The 23,951-nt window shown below is 40.4% G+C and overlaps 1 protein-coding gene across 6 annotated transcripts in view; it reads right to left on the bottom strand.

Moving 5' to 3' along the window:
• The window catches only part of pde4d (phosphodiesterase 4D, cAMP-specific), a 221,847-nt gene that overhangs the window by 14,591 nt on the left and 183,305 nt on the right, over positions 1–23,951 (bottom strand). For all 6 annotated transcript variants that reach the window (XM_039802615.1, XM_039802614.1, XM_039802617.1 and 3 more), the window contains 5 exons: positions 13,812–14,003; positions 10,602–10,638; positions 10,426–10,502; positions 9,983–10,032; positions 4,138–4,250 (listed from right to left, as the gene is read on the bottom strand). In XM_039802615.1, coding sequence (XP_039658549.1) covers positions 4,138–4,250; positions 9,983–10,032; positions 10,426–10,502; positions 10,602–10,638; positions 13,812–14,003 — 469 coding nt within the window. The remainder of the gene's footprint in view (positions 1–4,137; positions 4,251–9,982; positions 10,033–10,425; positions 10,503–10,601; positions 10,639–13,811; positions 14,004–23,951) is intronic.

Below are 23,951 nucleotides of genomic sequence, written 5' to 3' on the forward strand. Positions count from 1 at the left end.
ATGATGGTAATAATTTAATGTGTGTGTGTGTGTGTGTGTCTGCGTGTCTGTCTGTCTGTCTGTCTGTCTGTCTCTGTGTCTTGTCTGTATCTGCTATTTGGGTTACTTACCTGTACACAACTATTAACTAAAACAACAAGTATGTATGTATTGAGTTGATGTAAATTAATGCTTTTTTGTTTTTTTTATCCGATTCATCGATTAATCGAAAAAATAATCTACAGATTAATCGATTATTAAAATAATCGTTAGTTGCAGCCCTAAATGGATAGCCAGCCTAATTGAGTGAAATCTGGCGGAATTTCCGTCGGCAACGGAGCAATCCCGGAAGTGGAACATTGTGGATGTAGACTAGTGATAAGACTTTTGTAAAAACAAAAAAACTAATAATAATATAAAGATGCCAAGATAAATAGATCATACTGGGAATGGAGATAGGCAAAGAGCCATTCTATCATCTCTCAATTCAGAAAGTGCAAAAGACAAAACCAACCAGCAACTTGTTCAGTTACTGAAGAACAACTTCAACCTGCACTTGTAAAACTAACGAGTTACTAACAGAATGATGACACAATTCAGAGACGTCTCCTGGCTGAAGTAGATCTAACTTTTGAGGACATAGCAGGACGTAGTGAAGTACACTTAAAACTAAAATGCATCAACAAAACCTGAGCACAAATCAACTACTGTATAAAGAGCCTTTGCTGAATAAAAACTCATCCTGTCTGATATCATCACTGTATGGCATCAGAACAGCACTGTCATATTAATACCAATCATGAGCTGCTCATATCTCTTTTCAACCTAAAAAAAGCAGATTGCCTAAATGGGATCTCCACAAGTGCGGGCTGTGTGCATGAGTGCAAATTACAACATTGCCAGCAATGTTTAGTTGTTTTCATACACAACAAAACAAAACATGCAATAATTAAATACAATACCATGGATAGTGCCACTTGGCCAGGCATGCCAAAACACTTATTTATGAACTTCAATGGAAAATGAAATGGCATAACGTGGTGTCAACATATAACATAGTGCTTTCAAGCCATGGAGCGGAGTTCACTTACCGGCGAAAGCAATATACTTTCACAAAGGGAAACACTCAGGAGTGTTTTAATCCAAACCACAATCTTTTTCCTAAACTTAACTAGTCGTTTTGGTGTCTAAACTTAACTGTTGTCACTACATGATGCTTACTTTTTCTCGACTAAACTAACTCCACTTCCATGGCCCCTGAAAGGATCGTCACCTGGCAGTGCCTGTGGCCGGCTCACAGTCACCTATTGGCGGCTAAACAAATCTACCAACTGCTGCTGCTGATCCCCACCATGGATAAAAAATAATTCAGCAGAGACAGGGATATATAGACCAGAAAAGGTGGAAATCCCACACGTTAGTATTACCAAGTAATGTTAGGTTCAGGTCAATATGCCCATGTGTTGTTGCTTGATAGGCTTGAGTTTACCATATTATGCTTTCAGCATATTTGTTTAACCTCAATAGCCTTTGAGGTTATTCTGAGAATATTCTAGACATTATTTGTCATTGTTTTGGATTGTTGCAATAATAATAAACATTTGCATAAAGCAAGAATATTTGTCCGCTCCCACGTTAATAACAACATTAAAAAACTTGAAAATATCTCTTTAAAAGTACATTTAGAACAGATAGAAAATTTACAATTAATTTGCGATTAATCGCCAGTTAGCTATGCACAATCATGCGATTAATCACGATTAAAAATTTTAATCGATTGACAGCCCTAGTTTGTGCCAACAAGAGGGAGAAACAAATCTATTTAAAACGTTGCAACAGACACACTCAGGCATATCAAGCTTTAAAGGTCCGATGACATGGTGCTCTTTGGATGCTTTTATATAGACCTCAGTGGTCCCCTAATACTGTATCTGAAGTCTCTTTCCCGAAATTCAGCCTTGGTGCAGAATTACAGCCACTAGAGCCAGTCCCACAATGAGCTTTCCTCAGAATGTGCCATTTCTGTGTCTTTAGCTATTGAGGAGGAGAGAGGGGGAGGCAAGGTGGAGAGTGGGGGTGTGGCCTTGACCAACTGCCACTTTTCTCATTTGAAAGCCATGATGTCTCTCTCTCATGGGTTGGCCAAATTCTCTGGGCGGGTCATAACAAGCAAGATTCCAGAACAGCTCATCTGAGCTTTCATTTTCTCAAAGGCAGAGCAGGATACCCAGGGCTCGGTTTACACCTATCAACATTTCAAGCCAATTGGGGACCATAGGCAGGCTGGGGGAACTCATATTAATGTTTAAGAACCTCATAAAGTGAAATTTTCATGCCATGGGACCTTTAAGGTTTTAGCCAAGTTGTACAGTATGTGTGGTGGCCAGTGGAGAGGATCCAGGCAAAACACTGCAGGTGTCCACCTAGACACTGGTTTTAGTTATTGCGGATGTCACTCTGAATAGCTAGACATTTACATTACCAAGGCTGCAACACGGGATGCCAATTTTGAGAAGCTATTTCAAAATTTCAGTATTGCATTGTGTGCATCTCAGACATTTCTTGATTGATAAATTAAGGCTTATGATGAGTAATGATTTATGAAAGTCTGCAGGATACAGACACAAAGTACAGTATGTGTGTGAGATGTAGTGACTGTATTTACCTATGATGTGTGTGTGTGTGTGTGTGTGTGTGTGTGTGTGTGTGTGTGTGTGTGTGTGTGTGTGTGTGTGTGTGTGTGTGTGTGTTTTGCTGGAGTGAGATAGCAGACTGGTTGGGTCTGTGGCTGTTGCCATGACAACCAGAGATAGCTGTCCTGGTGAGCAATAGTGAGGCAGTGCATGATTTTGTCTTTCTTTTAATCTTTTCACTTTGAAATAAGGTGATGTCTCGGTCATGCATGTGACCGCGGTAATATCAGCGGTGACTGTGTACGTTTGTGTAAGTCCTTTGTCTGTCCATCCTCCCCGATTCTCTTCTTGGTCCATTCCCCCTCGTGTGACATCACAGTGTGTGACATCACCAGAGCTAATCAGCATTCATAGCAGCACAGCAGCCTCCCTCCACACACACACACACACACACACACACACACACACACACACACACACACACACACACACACACACACACACACACACACACACACACACACACACACACACACACACACACACACACACACACACACACACACACACACACACACACACAGGAGGTGACTGGGCATGCTCACAGCACAACTCCCTGTCTGCATATAACACAAACTATCTAATGTGTGCTTTGATGGCTGAGTACTGAAAGAGGCATCAAATCACATCATATATACAACCAAATAAAGATTGTAGAAGAAGTGAGCCCCTCAGGCTCCAACAGTAACTGCTATGGGTTGATAAAAACTTATAACAAATAAACAGAGAGAGGGGCTTGACGACAAGGGAGCAGTTCACACACAGAGGAGGTAATGTCTATAAAATTATACTACACCCATTCAAATTAATCAAATCAACGACCTGTAATGTATTGGCTCTATCTGCTCCTGGTAATTTTCATAAATTTGTGCTACACATCAGCTTGGCCTATCATTAAACAATAAACACCATTCCACTACTGCTGAATGACCATACAGTATATAGTACATTTCTTTGTCATTTTATATTTCTTTATGTATGGAAATGCAGCTGTAGCAGTGGGTTGATTAAAACGTCTGCTTAAATGGTGTATTCACAGGCACTCTCCCTTAAGTTAACCCATGAGGATAGTACTGTTTTTATATACATACTGCAGGATGGTTAAATTGTTTATTTGTAATTTATGTTGCCACTCTGGTTTCTGGTCTCTTTTTCTAAATAATGGTGTCTTGAAAGCCTGTTTGGGCTGGGTGTAATATTTATGCACGACACAATAATAATAAAAATCCAATCAATTTATACATATACATCCTGTTCTCATCAGCTACAAAAAACACACCACAGTGAATCCTGGGTAGCAGCCTCTGACTCTGTTTCAATAAGAAACACAGGAAGTACATTTATAACATTGGGCAATATAAGTCTGACAAAAACAAAACAAAGGGTATACCAATGAGTCCAACAGATGTTATCATGTTGGCCTCTAGAATTAAAAAAGTTGATGTCAACTTTTTGTTTTTCTTACCTTGTTGGAGGCCATCTCGCTGACAGAGTGTCTTGTCTGCAGCGTCTCCAGCTGGTCCAGACACCAGTCCAGCTCCTCCAGGGTCTCAGTGGCCAGTTTCTGGTAGGCCTCCTCTGCAGGGGCAAGACAGGAGGGCAAGGGGTCAGTAAGGGCCCGCTTCAGAGGGCTTGTGGACGGTCCAGGCCCGGGGTCTCCCACCCCACATACAGCTAAGCTGGGATACCCCGAGTAGACACATGGGTGACTCTTCATACTGGACAGGTGAGCCAGCTGTGCGGGCCTGGGAGTAGTCCTGTATCCTAACCCACAGATCAGCAGTCACAGGTCAGCTGAAGCAAAGCTCACTGATTCCCTTGGAGAAAAGAAACCTCCAGTGCAGTCCTACAGTTCAAATCCGGATTCTTCCTTTTAAGAGTAAGTCAGATACAATCCCAGGAAGTACGCTTGCAGGTGATGGATGGTTAACTGCCACCCTGAGTCAATTCTGGGTGTCCAAATGAATGTTAACAGTAAGAAAATCACAGAAGAGAATACAGAGGTAACCCACAGTGCAAAAGGAGCAACAGCAATTTCTCAGTAATCTCACATAGACAGACTCATTCACTATCTCCCAGACACAGCACACATATCACAGTCAGTGATCTAGGTGTGTAAGGTTTACACTATCATTCTTTAGAGAGATGTAATTCCAGTCATGTAGCAGGATGAACAGCAGTCTGCTTAGCAGGCCCATGTCTGCCATAGGAGAGATGGAGGGAAGACAGGGACGGTGGAAAAGAGGATCCCGTTTGAGACTCAGAACCAGTCAAGATCCATGTCAATACTGTCCAGCAAGGAACAAACACCAGATTGTTCACAGCATGCTGACATGGTTAACAAATACATGACACCTCAAACACACACGGACGGTAACAGACACACACATGCATACATACACATCAGACGAAATGCTAACCATAACACATCATGATTTTGTCTCCCCTCTCTACCAATGAAAACATCCATGGTATCCGGGAAGCAAAGGGTATAATCCGGTGCTGTGTGTGTGTGTGTGCTGGATAGTGTTTCCTATAGATGGTGTGTGTATAGAGGGTGGGCTTCTGTTGCTCCGGCGTCCCTGGTAGCCAAACGTGCTGCTCTCCCCAAGCTGTACCTAAAGCCTGAGAGGACTGCACTGTGGATGGGGAAGAGAGAGTGACAAAATGTGGACTGGAGTAATAAAGGAGTAGAGCCAGAGCTGGGAGCTCCCTATACTGTGTGTGCTTGCATGCTAATATATGTTCAGTATACAAATACACCAAAAATAGAGAGGGTAAACAAATGGATGGCTGATGATATGGTAAAGTGTTAGAGCGTTGACGTCACAATCCCTACATCTACTTCAGTTTCTTTTCATTTGAAATTGAAGACATGCCTCTCTCAAAGTCAGCCTTTGTTAAAAGAAAATGTCACCTCATCAGAAGCCAATTAATATTGATGCCTTAACTAATTTGGGGAAGCACAGGCTTTTAATGCTATGTGATCTGGGATCTGAGGGGGGGTCCACGTTTAGCTGTAATTAAATTAACCAGACAAAGAAAACAGTGGAAGATTAAAATACACGAGGACCACATTTAATCAAATGAAGCCATATCAGCTTAACAATTCAGTTAGCATTTTGACCCCATTAAAGCCTTTGGAAAAATACTGTGCTGTCTTTAATTAGGCTTAAATGATAAAAATGCTGCTTTTTCACTTATCGTTCATTCTGGGACAATCCATCCTAAAAGTAAATGATGCAAAGTTTAAAGCTCTGGGTTGCATGTGTAGAGTTTTCAGCTCCTGAATATTTCAAGGGGCTATCACAATTTGGAGTGATGAATTATAATATTGTATTGTACGGTTTGGAAACATGCACCACATTTTTGTTTCAATGCATGACTATTATTATTATTAGTGTATATAAGCATGACCACTGACCATTTCTTTTGTCACCTCCTATTATCAAGAATATCCCCCCTCTCCTGCTTCATTGTCTTTGACAAATCTCTCCCTCCCTCCTGCCATTAGTCCCCTTCCTCTCCCACACTCCTCGTTTCCCTCTACTGATCTATGAACATCCTTCCTCCTCCCTCTTTTGTCTCCTTTCTGTCTCTCTCCTCTTTCTTTCAGTATCTCTCTCTCTCTTTCTCTGGTGTGGTGTCGGTGGCTGGGGTGCTACTCTTTCTGACAGCAACTGCACTGACGTCAATGACATTCTTCTCATGCTTAGTGCGACATCAGACACCGGCGCTTGGAGAGGCCACTCTGCTGCACAGACGCAGGGCTGCAGCCAAACTATGTACCGGAACAGCTCGACAGTGAAGTTGGACTGTGAAAGGGAGAATATGAGAGATGAGGAGGAGGAATGGGAAGAAGGAGAGAAATATGCAGGGACAAGAGGAGAGGGGAGGTTGAACTACTAAGAAATAATACTGATGTGATATCAATTGGTAGATAATTCATATATGTTGTAATTTGATCGTGCATCAGCCCAGATGCTTGGATGAACAGCAGCTTTGGTAACATTTTAAGAAAGACAGTATCATGTACCAATTACAAAATAAACCTGTAATGGATTCCAATAGAATGCACTGTACCACACGTGTCATTTGCCAGTATACTTTTTTAAATGATCCTATTTAATGATGTTTAGTTTCACTATGATTTATTCCTCATCCTCTTATGTTGTTTAATAAAAATGTTATTTTTCCCTCCACATGGAGCATTGATGTCCTTATACCAATGTTGTGGGTAATTTGAATGGTATGGAAAAAAGCCAAAGGACAGTATTGGTAAATTATTCATCTTTAGTACCTCCACTCTACCCCATATGGAAAGATAAAGGAATTTCCATCTCTTTAAATACTCTAATACATTTTAAGAGGCCTGGTCCATTTAAATAAAATATCCTATTTATCTATCCAAGCACCTCAAGCCCAAGTTGTTTCCATATAAAGTACAAGATGCAATGTCAAGGAGAGATGGAAAGGTAGAGTAATTTAGAGTAGTTGCCTCACTCATTATATAAACTTTATATCCAGAATACAAAACAAAAGTTTGAAAAACTACAATACCATTTTGAACTGAGTTTATGGAGTGGTAAAAGAATATTGTCCACAATCTCATGCATGAATGATTATGAATCAATGTTTCTCTCTTTAGCTTTAACCAGCATATATTCTCATCCACAATAGATAAAAGGTCACATAACTACTGGTAATTAAAAAGAAATCTTAGATGATTCTGAAATATCTTCTTTATCTGAACAGTAAGTCAATGGCAGTGCGATGAGCATAGATAGGAAAGTAGAAATAGAGCAAAGAAGCGTCAATGTAATCATTCTTGAAATCATTAGTATTACAAGTAGTCAATACTCAAACAAGCATGCTCATGACTCACAGCTGTCACCAGTTTATGGCAGGGCCCATAATGGCTGTGCACCAGTATGATTGTGTTCTAAATATAGCAAATGTCACTAGTTCCTCATATATAAGCAGGTTATGTATCAGGAATGCGATTCTTGGGAGAAATGTTTAGACTGATCTCCCTCAAACGTGGAAGAAGAAAGCACTTTTACACTTAAAAAATAACAATAGTGATACAATAAATGTTTTTACCCCTCTTATCAATATGCACGACTGTGTGTGCTTATGTGATTCTATGGGTGTCTGCGCACATGCCTTAGAGATAATTTTACTAAACAAAACAAAGTGAAATTATTTATTAATGATGGAGGTTATATGGTTTCCCCTGCAAACAGCAGCTGGATTACAGCCATTGATACTGCTAGAAAGCAAAGTGACTGTCAAGGACAAGTCTATTCTAGCCATCTAAGACGGTCTGTGCCATGTCCTTCTCACAACAAAAACTCAAAAAGTAGGCCAGAAAGATGCTGTCCATCTATTGGTTACAGCACATCAGACTATTCAAGTCAGGTAAGACTATATATGGCCTGACAATCCATTATTGAAGTATTGATAAGTCCATGTATGAAATACTAAAACATGGCAACCTCATGGCACCGAACTGACATCTGTATTGTATAAACCAAAACTAAACACTTTCTTTAGCTTACAGTATCTCTAAGAAAGTAAGTCGATTAAGAATGTGGGGATCTGGTAGCCTGACATGCCAGACCCACATCAAGATGTTGGGTCTGGGAACTCCCCATTCCAAGGGGCGGGATAAATGGTTGTCTATCAAATTCCCTCTGCACTCATAGCCAACCAGAGCAACGCTAGTTGATAGATTAAACTTTTGCCGTATCCGGTCGGCAAAACTCCAAACACATCTTCCTTTTTTAAGAATGACTTCAGTGCTTAACTCCAAGTCTTCCAGAGTCGCGGCCAAAGCAGATTTGAAAGTCTGCTGTTCGCCAGCAGCAGCAGCCATCTTCTTTGTTTTCAAGTAGCAGGGAATTTACACGGAACCTTCGCAATTCTGCCGTCCTTAAATTTAGCCCGCCAACTGACTCTATACATGATGTGATTGGCCTGACCAGAATTTGGTTTTTCCAGCTCGCAAGCCAACGGAGAGTTGCTAGACTGACCCTGGCAGCAAATTACATTTACTGCCGCTAGGGTGCGTCTAGATTCCTAGGCTAAGGATCTGGAGCTTCACTGATGCAAAGTTAACATCCACTATAAAAACTGCCTCGTGGAATATATAGCCAGGGTTCACAAACTGTCTGTCTGTCTGACACAGGGTTACAATGGATGTCAACTTGCAAAATACCACAAAAAAGCAGTGAACAAACCTCTCTACCTGTTTACATGCTTTTCAGAAATTGACTGAAACTTTAACAGCATCTTGGCTATACAAACAAATGATATCCACAAAAGGCTGATATCTTACAATAGACAAAAACATCACTAACAACTCCAGCACCCTTTATTGAATCTATTTAGCCTCCAGAATTAAATAAAAGAGTACTACTACTTTTAATATAGTATCACTTTGCTTTAAGTCCCCTTATTTAGCATTAACTGTACAAGCAGCATATAAACATATAATAAATGGTTTATAACACACCATGTTGTTGTGAACAGCTATATGACCATTTGTAAGTGTTTGTCAATTATAGAGTTTCCTATGATGACGTATTATATTACAATTGTTGACAAATACATTATTAACGGTGCCCTGCCACACGTATTTCATTACTTTGTGGTAATGTTTGAAGTTCTACCATGGACTCTAACATTTGTGGGAAAAATGCCTTGGTTACCTTGTTTCAAGCCATTCTAGCGTGGTATAGAAAGCCTACAGGAAGACTCGGCTCGATTTCTGCCAGTTCTCATTAATGTTCAACAAGCTAAGCTGTTTGAATCTGATTGGCTAACAGCTAGCCAATGAGAGCCTGGCTGTCAGAATCCTTTACCCAGCCCAACTGGACGAGCTCACGAATAGTAATGAGCTCAGGCAACATGTGATCATTTTTTCACATTCACAACATAACACAAACACACCTAACATATTTTAAAAAATGCAAGTAAAAACGCTTTTGTATGGCAGGGCACCTTTTAACACTTGTATCTGCTTACACCTACATTATAGTATGTTATGAACCATTTATTGAATGTTAATATACTGCTTATAAATGCTGAATAGGGGGACTTCAAGCAAAGTGTTACCGCTAATGCCAACAATAGTAATTAGGTTTTCTTTTTCTATAGCTAAATCTATTCCTGATTCCCAGAGCACACATCTAATCACACACACACACACACACACACACACACACACACACACACACACACACACACACACACACACACACACACACACACACACCACCACCATGCTGCTCTGGCTGTACACGTACCTGTGAAGGTGGTCTTGGTGATGGGTGGTGGGTTACACATTGGTGATCTCCTGTCATGGGGCAAACAAACACACACTGACATTTCCTTCGGAAAACAATACAATCATTAGTTTACCTCGAAATATTTTATTTACAACCCACTCATTTCTACACATGGAGGGAGCACTGTAGCAGAGGTTACCTTTACAGACTATTGCTACTGTTGTTGTAGTACTCAATAAGAACAGCAGGGGGTGAGCAAAGCCAGACTGTGAGAGAGCACCGGACACTTATTAGTGTGTATAGTAAAACTTCTTAGTCATGAAGTGCGTATCACAAATATTGTGATATGCTGGCATGTTGACCATTGTTGTCTGTAATACAGTCTCTCCTCCCACTATGACAGATTTAATTTCTATTTGAAAAAAACAAACAAAAAAAACACAGCAAAGCTGGCGACTTACTTATTGGATGCTCGGTCTTGCTGTAGATTAGTTAATGCACCAAAGTTGTTTCGTACAGTTCTCAAGCTGGCAAGAACCTGAAGGGAACATGATAGATTAGAACTGAATCATACATCAGTTTGTAAAAATATGAAGACAATACATAAAATAAGAAAAACATTGGCACAAGCGCTCACCTGTGCAAAGGGCGTTACAATCATATCGTCACCATGACTGAAAGACACAAAGACAGTGGCTTTAATGTAAGCTGCAGATCTACAGTACATTAACATTCGACAACAAAGGAGTGTGCTCATGTGGTGAAAAGGTCAAGGGGAGGACGGGGTGGGAGGGGCGGGGTTCATCACATTGGATTAGTTTCAGCATCTCTGAAGCACTCGATCACAGTGACATGTTTACTCATCACATCAGAGACCAGCTGAGGCCCGACGTCACAATGTGTAATAGTTTCAACAGTTTGATCTTTCAATAAGGGATTAATTGGTGGACATGTCTCTGTACAAATAAGGTAGTTTAGTGAACGCCATTTCCAGAGAGATATTTTCACAGCAAGGACACTGTAAAACCTGCAAGCTGTCTTTGCTCTTGCTGTACAGCCATGTCCCTCACACAGTCACCCTTTCTCCATGGCTTCTCCCTCTCTTTCCATCCCTCACCTTCTCTGCCCTAAATTATACCCCATAGGCGGTCATAATTTAATATTTCTATGACTTTTATTTATCCAGAAAAAGTCAGCTTCATATGGTTGACACAGCTTACCATGCTTCCCTGAGGTTCATTACTATGTAACTCACCACTGCAAGTTAATACTCTCGGGTAGGATGACCTGCTCTGGCCACCCGTAGGTGCTGTCATTGGCAGAGATGGGTAGTAACGAGTTACATTTACTTATTATACTAATACTAATTATACTTCTAGGAGTAGTTTTAAATCACTATACTTTTTACTTTTACTTGAGTAGATTTGTGAAGAAGAAACTGTACTCTTACTCTGCTACATTAGGCTACAATGAGCTTGTTACTTTTCTTTTTACCTCTTTGGTATTCTATGCGTCATTGTTTTTATCCCTCCCCCCCCGCGCACGCCTCATTTTAATGTTTTATTTTGACAGAGAGAGAGACTTCCGCTAAAGGCTCTATCACATGACTGTGTTTCACCAATCAAACGTAGTTGTGCAATCTCGTCATGTGACCATACTCAATCTCAGCAGCGGGACGGGTTAGCTTTACAGTTGTAGCAAAACAAAAATGTCAGAATCAACCGTTGGCAATGCAGACACAGACGAGGAGGAACACCCCTGGCCTCATATTGAAAGCATGTTTACCTTAGTAAAAGTGCGAAACAGCAGCTACATAACCTTGTTCTAGTTCTGCCTGCAGAGCCTGGTAAAAAAAGTATCAAGGTTTGGAAATTTAAGTTACTTGTGCTTATTTATTTTTTATTTATTATTTTATTGATTTTTTTTTTTTAGTACTTGAATTTACCTGGATTATTTTAATTTAAGATATTTTGTAATTAATTTATTTAAATTTATTTAATTGATTGGATGAACTATAATTTGCCTAAAGATGATTATTTTGTATTTTTGTCTGTCTGATTGAATGCTTGTGTTAAAAAATAAATCAGACGTTACTCAACAGTTACTCAGTACTTGAGTAATTTTTTCACCAAGCACTTTTTTACTCTTACGCAAGTAATTATTTGGATGACTTTTTTACTTTTACTTGAGTCATATTATTCTGAAGTAATAATATGAGTAACAGTACTTTTACTAGAGTACAATTTTTGGCTACTCTACCCACCTCTGGTCATTGGTACATCTTTTGGTCTTCTCCCATGCTAGCTATTTGTCTTTATCACGCAGAAAAGTGCAGGACATCACTCTTCGTGTTCTCAGGACTTCTTTATGCCTTCTGTCCCAAATGCCCATATGGAAATTGTAATTTGTGTATGTTGCACAATAACTTCAAACAAAATAAATTAATATTGTTAAATGCTTTTGAATTTGAAATGAAAGAATTAAAAGCAGATTCCTTAAGATGTCAATGTTTTAAATTTACCTGATTTACGAAACTGACTCTTTTAAATACAGTATCTCTTTTGAAATCTGAGTCCCCATTCCTGATTTTTAGTTCCTTTTCATTTTGTCTCTTATTGTGTTTTCTGTCTGTAACTATGTTTTTATTTATGCTGTTGTATGTCTTGGCTCCCTTAAAAAAAGAGATTCTTAATCTCAATGGGACTCTCCTGGTTAAAAAAGGTTAAAAGAAAGCTAAAGGAATCTTAAACAGTAAACCTTGAGTCCGAATCCTGCTGACCTCCGAGTCAACATTTGTTCAGGTGACATGACTGTGTTAATGGTCACGACGCTCGCCTCCTCCTGCTCAGTTCTACAAGGCCGCAGCCACTTCATGCACTCACCCACTGGCATGTGAGCTAACATGCCTGGCAAGAATGTCAGAAGAGACGCAGGCTTGTCATGTGCTTCTATCACAAGACAAATAGGAGGTACTCAGAATAAAGATGATGGGGCTATGTACTCTCTGAGAGTAGACAGATAAGAGGAGAGGCAAGAATAGGAGTTAGAATATGGCTGTTCACCTCTGACTTTGGCCTTTTCGGGGCACACAGGCTACCCTAGCTCTGTTGCTCTGTTTTCTTGTAAAAACATGTCCTCTGGAATATGTTGTTCTAAAGATGATTCTTGGTTAAGTAGCCTACTTTAGGAAACATGCAATTTTTTGTTTTACATGTTTAGGTTGATTGGGATGTGAAGCTGTCTTATAAATTTTATGAAGAGAACTGTTAAGACAAGTTGCCTCCTAGCTTTCTTAAGTTTCCGTGTTTATTTATTTTAGATTTTTAACATGGTAACTGGATAGTGGGCATGGGTCAAAGAAGGGTCTTTGGGTTAATAGAAAAGCAGCAGTGAGGAGGATGTCTAAGGTTACTGCAGGACGTTCTTTTTTTTTCTTTTTTTTCTATTTGTCATTTCTTCAAGCTGGATCAAAATGCTTGAGTGTGTTCTACGCCATCCATCCCATTATTCTTATGAGTTATACAGACATAATCAGCAATTTGCCAAATATCAAGAGTCACATAAATAGTGCTTGTGGACACTTTGTGACTGACCACCTTGTTTATGCTACTGGATATGGCTAAGAATAGATGTTACACCACACAATCAGCTGTTGGTCATGCACACTTCCCACCAGGGCCAAAGCTAGCCGCGTGGCAGCTTTAAGACCTGGTCTAATAAACATTCAGCCGTGACACAGATTCAGAGAGGCAAAACAAAGCATAATTAACCACATTTAGCACAATAGGCAGCATTTGGGTGTATTTTATGAAGGTTCAGGTGAAAGCAAAAGACACCATGCACTCACATGTCACTGGCAATGGAGGAGTTCCGGGACATAGACTTGGGTGAGAGGTCGTAGTCACTGTCGGAGCGGTACAGGAACGACTCTCTCCGTTGGCTGTGGACAAAATTGGCCTGCAGGATGAGGCCTGAGCCCGGGCTGGCCATGGGGTCCAGGGGGCTGCGACCTGATGACGTGCCATTGTCCACATCGAAACTACATATGGAGAGAAAGATAGAGGAAGAATCAGAATCTGAAACTGTACAGCTGATGCTAATTGGTATTGTAAAACAAAAATTGTATTGCATAACTAAAAACATTATTTTGAGGGTATTTGAAAGGTCAAGCAACATTTGTGATCATGTTCAAATCCCCAATGACACTCCAGAAAAGGAAATAATAAAAGGAAGATGAGGGGAAGGATGTAGTGATTCATTCTCCTTAGAATCCATTCAGACCGCCACATGAAATGATGCCACTCCAGTCTTTACATACAACATCTAATAAAAGTGCACACCATGCATGAATGAATAAATAAACTTCTAAAAAGGTGCTGTATGTATCAGACTGTACTTATTGCTGCATGATGTGGCTTGTCTATCCATGTCTAAATAAATCAAAGACTTTATGTAAACATTAATATGTTAGAGGTCTTGATGACTTCAGAGTTTACTCACATAACTAAACCCACATGACTATTTTTTCTATTGCAGCAGCATAGGCTCTGACATGCACTGTTGCTGTTAATTGAAATTCTAATCAGTTTATCACTCATTATCTAGCTGATTATCGCATGATTATGATGGAAAAATAATTGGCTGCATCACCAACAGTTAGAACTAATGCAGCAATATTCAAAGTCATCTACATACAACCACAAGCGATGTGCTTTGTTTAAACTCTGCACAGGGCCACAGGGCCTACCTCTGAACTGAAAATGCCAATGACTCACAGTTGAAAGGTATCTCTAAACCAGTGACACCGTTTCCCACTGGGATGTCACGATGAGCTCCTTAGTCTCCTTGGTGATTGTTCGCCCAGGTGTAACTAATGCCTGTCATCACGGATATCTGCCTCATCACTAAGTCTATCGAGCAATCCCATAATCCCATCCTGTGTGGATGCTAAGGTCAGGGGGGATTCCCCCAAGTGCGAAACAAAATACGCACAGGGATGACGTTCACTTTCTCATCATCATCCTCACTATGGAAACAACCACACATTTAATCCAATATCATCTACGACTAACCAGTACAGAACACCCTGCTCATGTTAGCGCTATGTCCAATATGGAAGAGCAGAGAATGTCTTAAGAACAGAATGAACAGTATGAGTGTACATAGAAACGCTAGTGTACGCGTAGAAAGCACACTCCATTGCTGAACTTAAACATCCAACTAACAACTAAAACATTCCTTGTCATTACAAAATGAGAAATGACTAAGATTGCCATCAGTACCCTTCCTGTTTTCCATCTTGAGCTTGTACATTTTCTTCAGGGTATTTCACATCCTCAACAACAGATGATTCACTGACCCAACAGGTGCAAGTTATTATCACTTTGAATGTGTTTAGCAAGTTTGGTTTGTAAGTTGTGAAACTAGGGGGTTGTACTCATGCTTTGGGAAAATTTTATGACAATGATTTTAAGAGGAAGAAGTCATTATGCTTCGCACATCTAACACAATACTGGAGGTTATCTGAGTATTTGACCATGCTGACAGCCACAACGACACACAGGACATGCCAGGCATATTTTCCCCAACAACCAAATGGCTAAATGCTGTGTTATCTCTGTGTGAACTTTCAGAGTAGCAGCAGCTAAATGAGTGTGAACTTTGTTTGTGGAATGGGATAGTTTGGCCGTCTGCCTGATGACTGAGGGAAGGGCAATCAAATTGTCCTCTTCCTGGTCTCTAACTTGTTCTTAGGCTACATCCACACTATTACTTTTTTATTTTTAAACGGTATTTTGAAACAAAAATTATCTCCACTCATATTAACACGTCTGACAACGTGTATCACATGATCATTCACTTACACTGGGCATGCTCATGCCAGTGTAAACAGGAAGCAGATTGACGAATGTTACTCTGTGGTTGAAAATTATGGACGTATAAGTAGGGCTGTAACGATAACGATAACCGCATTACCGCGGTGACGTGATGGCTTTTATTTATTTTTGCTGGTGAAAGTTACAGGAGTGCATATGTTGTGGGATATGAAACATAGTAGGGAAGGGAAGGACTCAGCCAGACATTTTCAGCTGAGATGGACAGCATAGCAGTGCAGTGTTTTACCATTGCACTTTGCACTGCATAAATTTCCCTCGGCCCATAGCTTAATCCCGACAAAACACCACAGTTGAATTTCAGCCTGTATGCATGTTTTTGTAGCGTGACAGCAGACTGCCGAGTCGCCCTCTCTCTCTTCTCAACTGCTAGCATGCTGTGTGTAAAGGCTTGATTATACTCTGGAATGGATGCATCAGAGAGCACAGTAGGTCTGTTTATACTATCCGTTTGGAGGACGCAATTCTCACATGCGGAGTAGGTCACTAACAATTGGAGGTATACCCTCTGATGACGACATTTATGTTGTTTTTTTAAGCCATGTTTTTATTCAAGAAAGATAATACAATACAGATCTATTCATTTAGTTACAGTGTCTTGATTTCTGTTTTCTTATTTGAAAATCAATCCCATCCCACCCACACACTGCCATTACCAACAAAATAAAAGCAAAAAAAAAAAAAAGGGTATGAGATTGAGAGAGGGAGCAGTTCCACTTTGTGTAAGATTTACATTTTTAAACAAAAAAACATTAATCTTGATGTAGCCTTAAGGCCAATTTATGCTTCTGCGTTAAAATGACGCCTTAGGTACGTGGAGATCCCAAGGAGAGGGTTAACTTTTCCTGCTACAGATTTCCCACTGTGATTAGAAACAGAGGTGTCAAGTAACGAAGTACATATACTTTGTTACCCTACTTAAGTAGAAATTTTGGGTATCTATACTTTACTGGAGTAATTCTTTTACAGCATACTTTTTTACTTCTACTCCTTACATTTTCACGCAATTATCTGTACTTTCTACTCCTTACATTTTAAAAATAGCCTCGTTACTCCTATTTCAGTTCAGCTTGTTTTCATTCCAGGTCGTCATCGTTCAAAACCACACACACAAAAAAAATCTATCCAAATCGCTCCATCCGGAGAGAGTGAATTTGATTGTGGTTGGATGAGAAGTATAAACATATAACATAGCTATTCCGACACCCTATTGATTTGTACGCAATCCATCGCACCTGCACAGACCCAGTGCTAATACGGCACCGGTGCCTTAACGACCGTTATCTACCGGAACGAATAGCAACGTGGATTTCGGTGCCTTATTTAGGTGCCACTTAAATGCCTCCGCTTCTCTCTGATGCTCCGAAAACGGACGTTAGAGGGAACTGAAACATCGCCGCACAAGACGCTAGTTAACACCACACTCGACAGCAGGTAACGTTAGCATACCGTTAGCTAGCAGCTGGAGTTCTTATATACTGTCTATGAGTAAACACGATTAAAATGCTGACAGCTAAACGTTGTAAAAGTATGTCTATTTCACAGGAGAGGATTCTAACACCAGACTGTTAGCCGGTAAACCCTGACGAACTTCCGGCAAATCTGAGATTTGCTCTGCAGGTCAGTCTGGCGAAGAGCCCATTCAAACCCATTTCCAATGTCCTCAAAATTGAATCACCAATCTCAAACGCTGAGGCGGGCTTAACACCAATCACAACCGTTGAGACGGGCTTTACGCGACGAGGATAGCGCAGCGACGGCGAGCAGCTTTTTGTTTACATTCAACATGACGGCTACCGAAGCCGTGCTTCACCATGCCCAGGGCTCGGTAGGTCAGTCTGACATATGCCGATTTTATACCGGTCAATGCTATAATTAACTGACAACAGAAGTTATACGAGTTACAGTTCTCAAGGATGCACGCACACACTGACAGAGACAGTCTCTTTTTCCTTTCTCTCAACTTCTCTGCCGTGTGTGCGCCGTACCCGCTCCCGGTGTGAAGCGCGTGTCCGCGCTATTCTTGCACATGTAAGGAGCCTCGTGAATTAACCTGCAACATATTAGCTGTTTGGAAATTCTTCAGCGTGTGTACAGAAGATAACAAGTTAGCAATATGCAACACCTGCAAGGAGACAGTAGGGCGTGGAGGGACCACACCAAGAACCAGAATCACATTTTTTTTTGTTGGATATTGGATGTGAAAAGCGTCACCCGGATCTTTGGTCTGATTGGTTGAAGGACTATCCAATGAGCCCAGAGGCATTTGGAAATGAACTGTCAATGAACCTTTCCCAGACCCACTCTCAGGCTATGTTTACACGGAAACGATCTGAAGAGAAAACGCAAAAGTGGCGTTGCGTTATCACTTTTTATTCTGCGTTTAGACGAGCGTTATGGAGGGGAAATCTGCGTGCATATGGTGACGCAAAAGTGTGTGAAATTCGATGTAGTAGTCACTCCAGGTGACTAGGACTGCCACACAACACCACCAAGGCACCCACCTGCGTAGAACATTCATTCTACTTCTCTCCTTAGTAGCGCGAAACCAAAACATGCCGAAGCGAACAACAAAAGCTCGTCTGGAAAGACGAGGAGGTGGAGTTGCATGTTTGTCTGATGATGACCGGCACAATTGACCGTGATAAGCCACAACACAGCACCCACGGGAGCACTACCAATACCCTGAGCCTCGCGGCCCTTCAGCCGCTGCTTGAGAGCGAGAGGCAGCGGGCAGAGGAGGCTGAAGCAGACCCTCCTCTGCCCGCTGACCGCTGACCTCTGCCCGCTGACCGCTGCCACTCCCTCGCTCTCTCTCTCTCTTCATCCGTAACGTTGTCGCCTGCTCTGGCTCAAATGAATAGCCTACATATCGTCATCGAACTATAACAACCTTATCCACATTGTTGAAATCATTTAAATATTGAGCAATTACATTGAAATTCTAACAGGAGCCTATAATTTCTGTATCCTACTCCGTAACAACAGACGCCTTTTTCTTGTCTCTCTCCACACCGCTGTCTTCAGACTTTTGCGTTTTTACCCTTTAGACGGTAACGCGACGGTCGAGCGTTTTTAAGATTTCCACTCTGGAGGGTGGTTTCACTTTTTTGCGTTTTTAAGCCCCAAAAACGCCGTCGCCGTATAAACGAAAGGCACATCCGATAAAATATTTTTTCGTTTTCACCCGAGAGCGTCATCGTGTAAACAGGGCCTCAGTTACAGCTGAGAAGGGTCTGGTGTTAACCAGGCTACCAGACTGTAGTTGCCGTGTCACCTTTTTCAGCCCTTCTGAGTTTGCAGGTATGATTTTAATATAACATTATTATAGTCATTATGGCCTTTAGAAAAATGTTTTTTGTGTAAGTGGGGTTTGTCCCCAAGTTTTGGGGTTAAGCTTTTGTCCTTAATGGCATTTTTTCCCCCTTACATCAGGGGTCTTCAACGTTTTTTAAGCCAAGGACCCCTTAACTTAAAGTGAGATGTAGCAGGGACCCCCTACTACATATTGTATGAAATTAAGTTGCATATTAAACTGGGCCTACAATAACTGTTAGGGCAACCTAAAGCCTTCTTACATACCCTTTTTTCATAAGCTATTAAAATATTAATTGTTGGCATGATTTTATAAATCATATTTTAATGTTACATATGTGGCACAATAAATCTAGGATTAACTGTATCTGTGGGCTGATATCTTAGTGACTACCGTACCTATAGGCCAGTAAGCCTATCATCAGTGGGGATTTATATTTGCTAATAATATGTCGTAATTATGTTAAGGCATTTTAAATTTGAAAAAAAATTTAAAGACTCAAAAATTTACAATAATTTGGAGGCACCCCTGCGATGACACTGAGGACCCCCTGTTGAAGATCTCTGCCTTACATTACTTTTACTTTTATACTTTAGGTAGTTTTGAAACCAGTACTTTTACACTTTTACTTAAGTAAAAAGCTTGAGTTGATACTTCAACTTCTACAAAAGTATTTTCAAACCCTAGTATCTATACTTCTACTTGAGTAATAAATGTGAATACTTTTGACACCTCTGGTTAGAAAGCACAGGGGAGACACTGTTTCTGTGGGAGTCGGCACTCACTCCGAAGCTAATTATCGTCACTCTCTCACTTGCTCTACCACACACTCTCCACGCACACACATGCCGGCCCTGCTATTTTCAGTATACACTTCAGGCCACTTACACAGGCTACGGCGAAAGCTCTGCGTGGAGCCTCCGCAGAACCATAAATCAGGCCTTACACACACACACACACAGAAACACACACACACACACACACACACACACACACACACACAAAATCCCATCCACACCATCTTATCACATCAAGTGAGCCATCTGTTTTCTTTACTGCAGGTGTGAAACTAACCTGACGCGCCAGATGGTTTGTTACACAGAACCATCTGAGGAGCCGTCATTGGAAACTGTCAGACTCTTTCATAAAATACCTGCCAGATGATTGGATGAACCATCTGTCTATCATGTCTGCCATTATTGTTTTGAATTAAATGAGGCAGCCGTCACACTAGATAGCTGGTAATTCAGACACAAACGCATTACTTGAAGCCTGAAGATGGATTTTCGTGTGATACTTGATATGTGTTCTTGGAATCCAGCCACACAACAAGTGATCTATTAACTGCCATTCCAGGCACAGGTCGGTCCGTTCTCCAGCTGTTCTTTGTAATGATAAGTGTGTATGGGTGTTTGTATCATGTTTGCATTTGAAAGAGACAAAGGTGATAGATAGAGAGACAGTGAAAGTGACAAAACACAACACTCAGCTTATGTTTGACAACTGATTCATTATCACACTTACTTTGACGTCACAACCTAAACAGATTGTCAGTCAAACCCCTGACACGTAAATCTACTCACAGTGTGTATGAGTATGTGTATGTATACAGTCGGTGTGACTCCACACTCCATCTTTGGGAATGATGTTAGCAACAAGTTTACGGAGGTATTGCAACAGCATTGACATCATAGTGGGAATGTCTGGCCTTTTCCCCTGCTCTAACACAAAACACATGCCTTTGATGAGCAAGCATATATTGGGGGGGAAAAGGAAAAGAAAAAAAACTTGATAAAGCTACCCATTACAATTCATTTTCACCTGCAATTGGCAGGTTGCTAGCAGATAATATATGTTTGTGTTAATTTGCTGTTTTCTGTATATATTATAAAATCCTCTGGAACAAACTTGTGACATTTGGACTATAAATTAAAATCCAGGTATACAGTGTGTTATCTTTGTTGTGATCAAAGCCCAATATCTGTGTCATGTCTAAAAATGGTTCACTGAAAAATGAAAGCAAGACACATAAACTAAGACATAATTATTACTGTAATCTAAATAGCATTACTGTGGTAAGAAATGTAGCTACAATAGCTGCAGCTATGTGAGTAGACAAGAAGAAGGCCTGTAGGGACAGTGCTTCCCACAGGAGTAGAGTTTCATTAGTTTGTAGTCATTCAGTTTAGGTTGCAGGGAAAAAAGAAAAAATACAGGATTGTATGTTGCTAAAAAATACTTTTAGCTGCACTGTAACAGAGCGTTCCTAGGTTAAAACACAAGAAATGTACAGTACTTTAGTTGTAAGGGCACTGAGATAGATGAGTAGTGGCTGACTTTATACTGTAGGACACAGCTGGGTCACATATGCCTAAGGACAGCACACTCTTCTTTTTATCCTTTTTTTTCTTTGACTCTCCATCACACACACACACACACACACACACACCCCCTGGGTCACTTGAGCAATTAGAAACACCACACGATTTGACGTGACAGTGCTGTGAGGAGATATACTGGAGAAAGAGGTCAGGGAATACAGTAAGTGTCTTTTTGATACATAATCAGCTGGTGGGCCAGAAAATGCCCAACAATGCAAGAGACAATATGTAATCCAAACATGATATTTAAGTCCCTTCCCAAAGTGCCAAGAATAATTGAAAAATTATATAACCTTCTCTTTCACTAGTACTAAGACACATTATAAAAAAAATAAAAGATTGGGCATAAACTGCAGTTACAGATGTGTTTAGAAAAGTGGATCATAGTGTTGATCTCAACAGAGCTGTGGGTCAAATTAAATAGAAAGAGGGAAGACGACACTTGATTTATTTTAGAAAGCTGTGAGGACAGGCAGTGGAGGAAAGACAAGGACAGACATGTCAGAGCTGTGTGTGTGTGTGTGTGTGTGTGTGTGTGTGCGTGTGTGTGTGTGTGTGTGTGTGTGTGCGAGCTTTCAAGTGTCTGTATTTAAGAGGATTGTGAGGAGTGTGTTCCCTTGCATGCATGCGGAGTGTAGGTATGTGATCCTGAACAAATGCGTGGTAACCTTGAGCATGTTCTAAGTGCAAAACAGCGACCCATGGCAGAGAAAAAGATGTAAAGACCAAAGACTTAGCACAGATGACGCATAAGATTCAGACATGCTGCACGTAATGGAAAAGCTGTGTTGGTTTGGTGAGGTTTCAGAGCCACAGCACTTCTGCTTTACATGCTTATACCCCTGATCACTTTAAATGCATAATAAAACCAACACGGTGCAGCTGGAAAACAAATCTGAGAAAAGTAGATAAGTATTTTTATTTAAGGAATGTGACCTTCTCTGACTCAATGTGCTTTCCAAAGAAAACAATGAATCGCACCAGGGACACAACAGGAGAATAGAATGAGCATGATGGTGTTTTAAGCTCCCAACGTCTCCTTCCAGGCAGCGCTGCCTGGAAGGAGACGTTGGGGGCTTAAAACACCGATAAACTTTGAATGAGTGATCTTATATGTTGATTTACGAAACAGACAGGTCAGGCCAAAGATATTGAAACCACCAAATATATATTACTACTTTATCCTCACTGACAAACATAAAATGTCATTTTTATGGATAAGGTACTGAAAAAGAATGATTTGGTACCAGTACTGAAACTCGGGTACCATCTGTATCGAATAAATCAAGTTAAATTAAAGTTTAAAACACTGCATCACTTTACTGTAATCCAGCCTTAAAGATCACACAGACCAGCTAGCCCTATGGTGGTGAAATGTGCCGAACTTAGAATGAGTAATGGGATAGTCAAAAGATGGAGCATTCAGTTCTGCTTCTTTTTCTTTGCCTAAGCTTGCACATACAATAGGGAACCTAATGTTGCAGCACACGTAGGCAAAGTAGCAAATTCAGTTCCATTGTTAAATAGTCTTTAACATGCTGGCTAAAAATAGCTCCGTGAGGCAACATGTTAAGTGCTCATAAACCTCTAACTCTCAGCACTGTCTTTGCCATCTTGTATGGATAGTCAACAGGGGAGTGGGCAGAACCAAACAATTCCATACCACCAGAAAACTTAAGACAAATGTAAATGCAGAGGGCACTCAGACCAATTAGATAAGTGACTGACCACTTGCTGATAATAACCAAGACACGTTTTCTCTATCGGAAGCAATCATGCAAACACACATGCATTAAGTGAAATTAACACCAACTAGGTGGAAAATCCTGGAAAAATTGGTCTTTGACAAATAAATCGATAAGGTGTGTGTGACACAGTGGCTGGTGAATTTTATAGTTGATAACGTTTCAAAGTAGGGGTGGGAATCACCAGAGACCCCACAATATGATATTATCCCGATAATGACATGATACAATATAATTGCGCTTGTAAACATATTGCAATATTCTGCGATATATTGCAATTTATTACCTTTTTTCCAACTTCAAATGATGTAGAGTCCGACTGATAATTGATTTTTAAGGCCGATATTGATACAAATATTTGGTGATTTAATAAGCTGATATTCTGATATATCGGCAAATATATATTTAAAAAAAAAATCCAGAAACATGTAACAAAACAAACAGATTTTGTTAACATTACTTATTTGTAGTTATTTATGAGTCCTCACTAAAATAAGTGATTTTATGATACTAATTAAAATATAAAGTTCTGATAAATAAAATGTATAAAAATACAAACTTAAGATATGAAACTTAAAAAAAAAATAAAAAAAGAGTGTTGCCAACAGAGACGTTGTAGAGTGCCCTCTGGTTTACAAACTATGCAACACC

This window comes from Perca fluviatilis, chromosome 6, assembly GCF_010015445.1.
Source record: "Perca fluviatilis chromosome 6, GENO_Pfluv_1.0, whole genome shotgun sequence".
In the NCBI taxonomy this organism is placed as follows: Eukaryota; Metazoa; Chordata; class Actinopteri; order Perciformes; family Percidae; genus Perca; species Perca fluviatilis.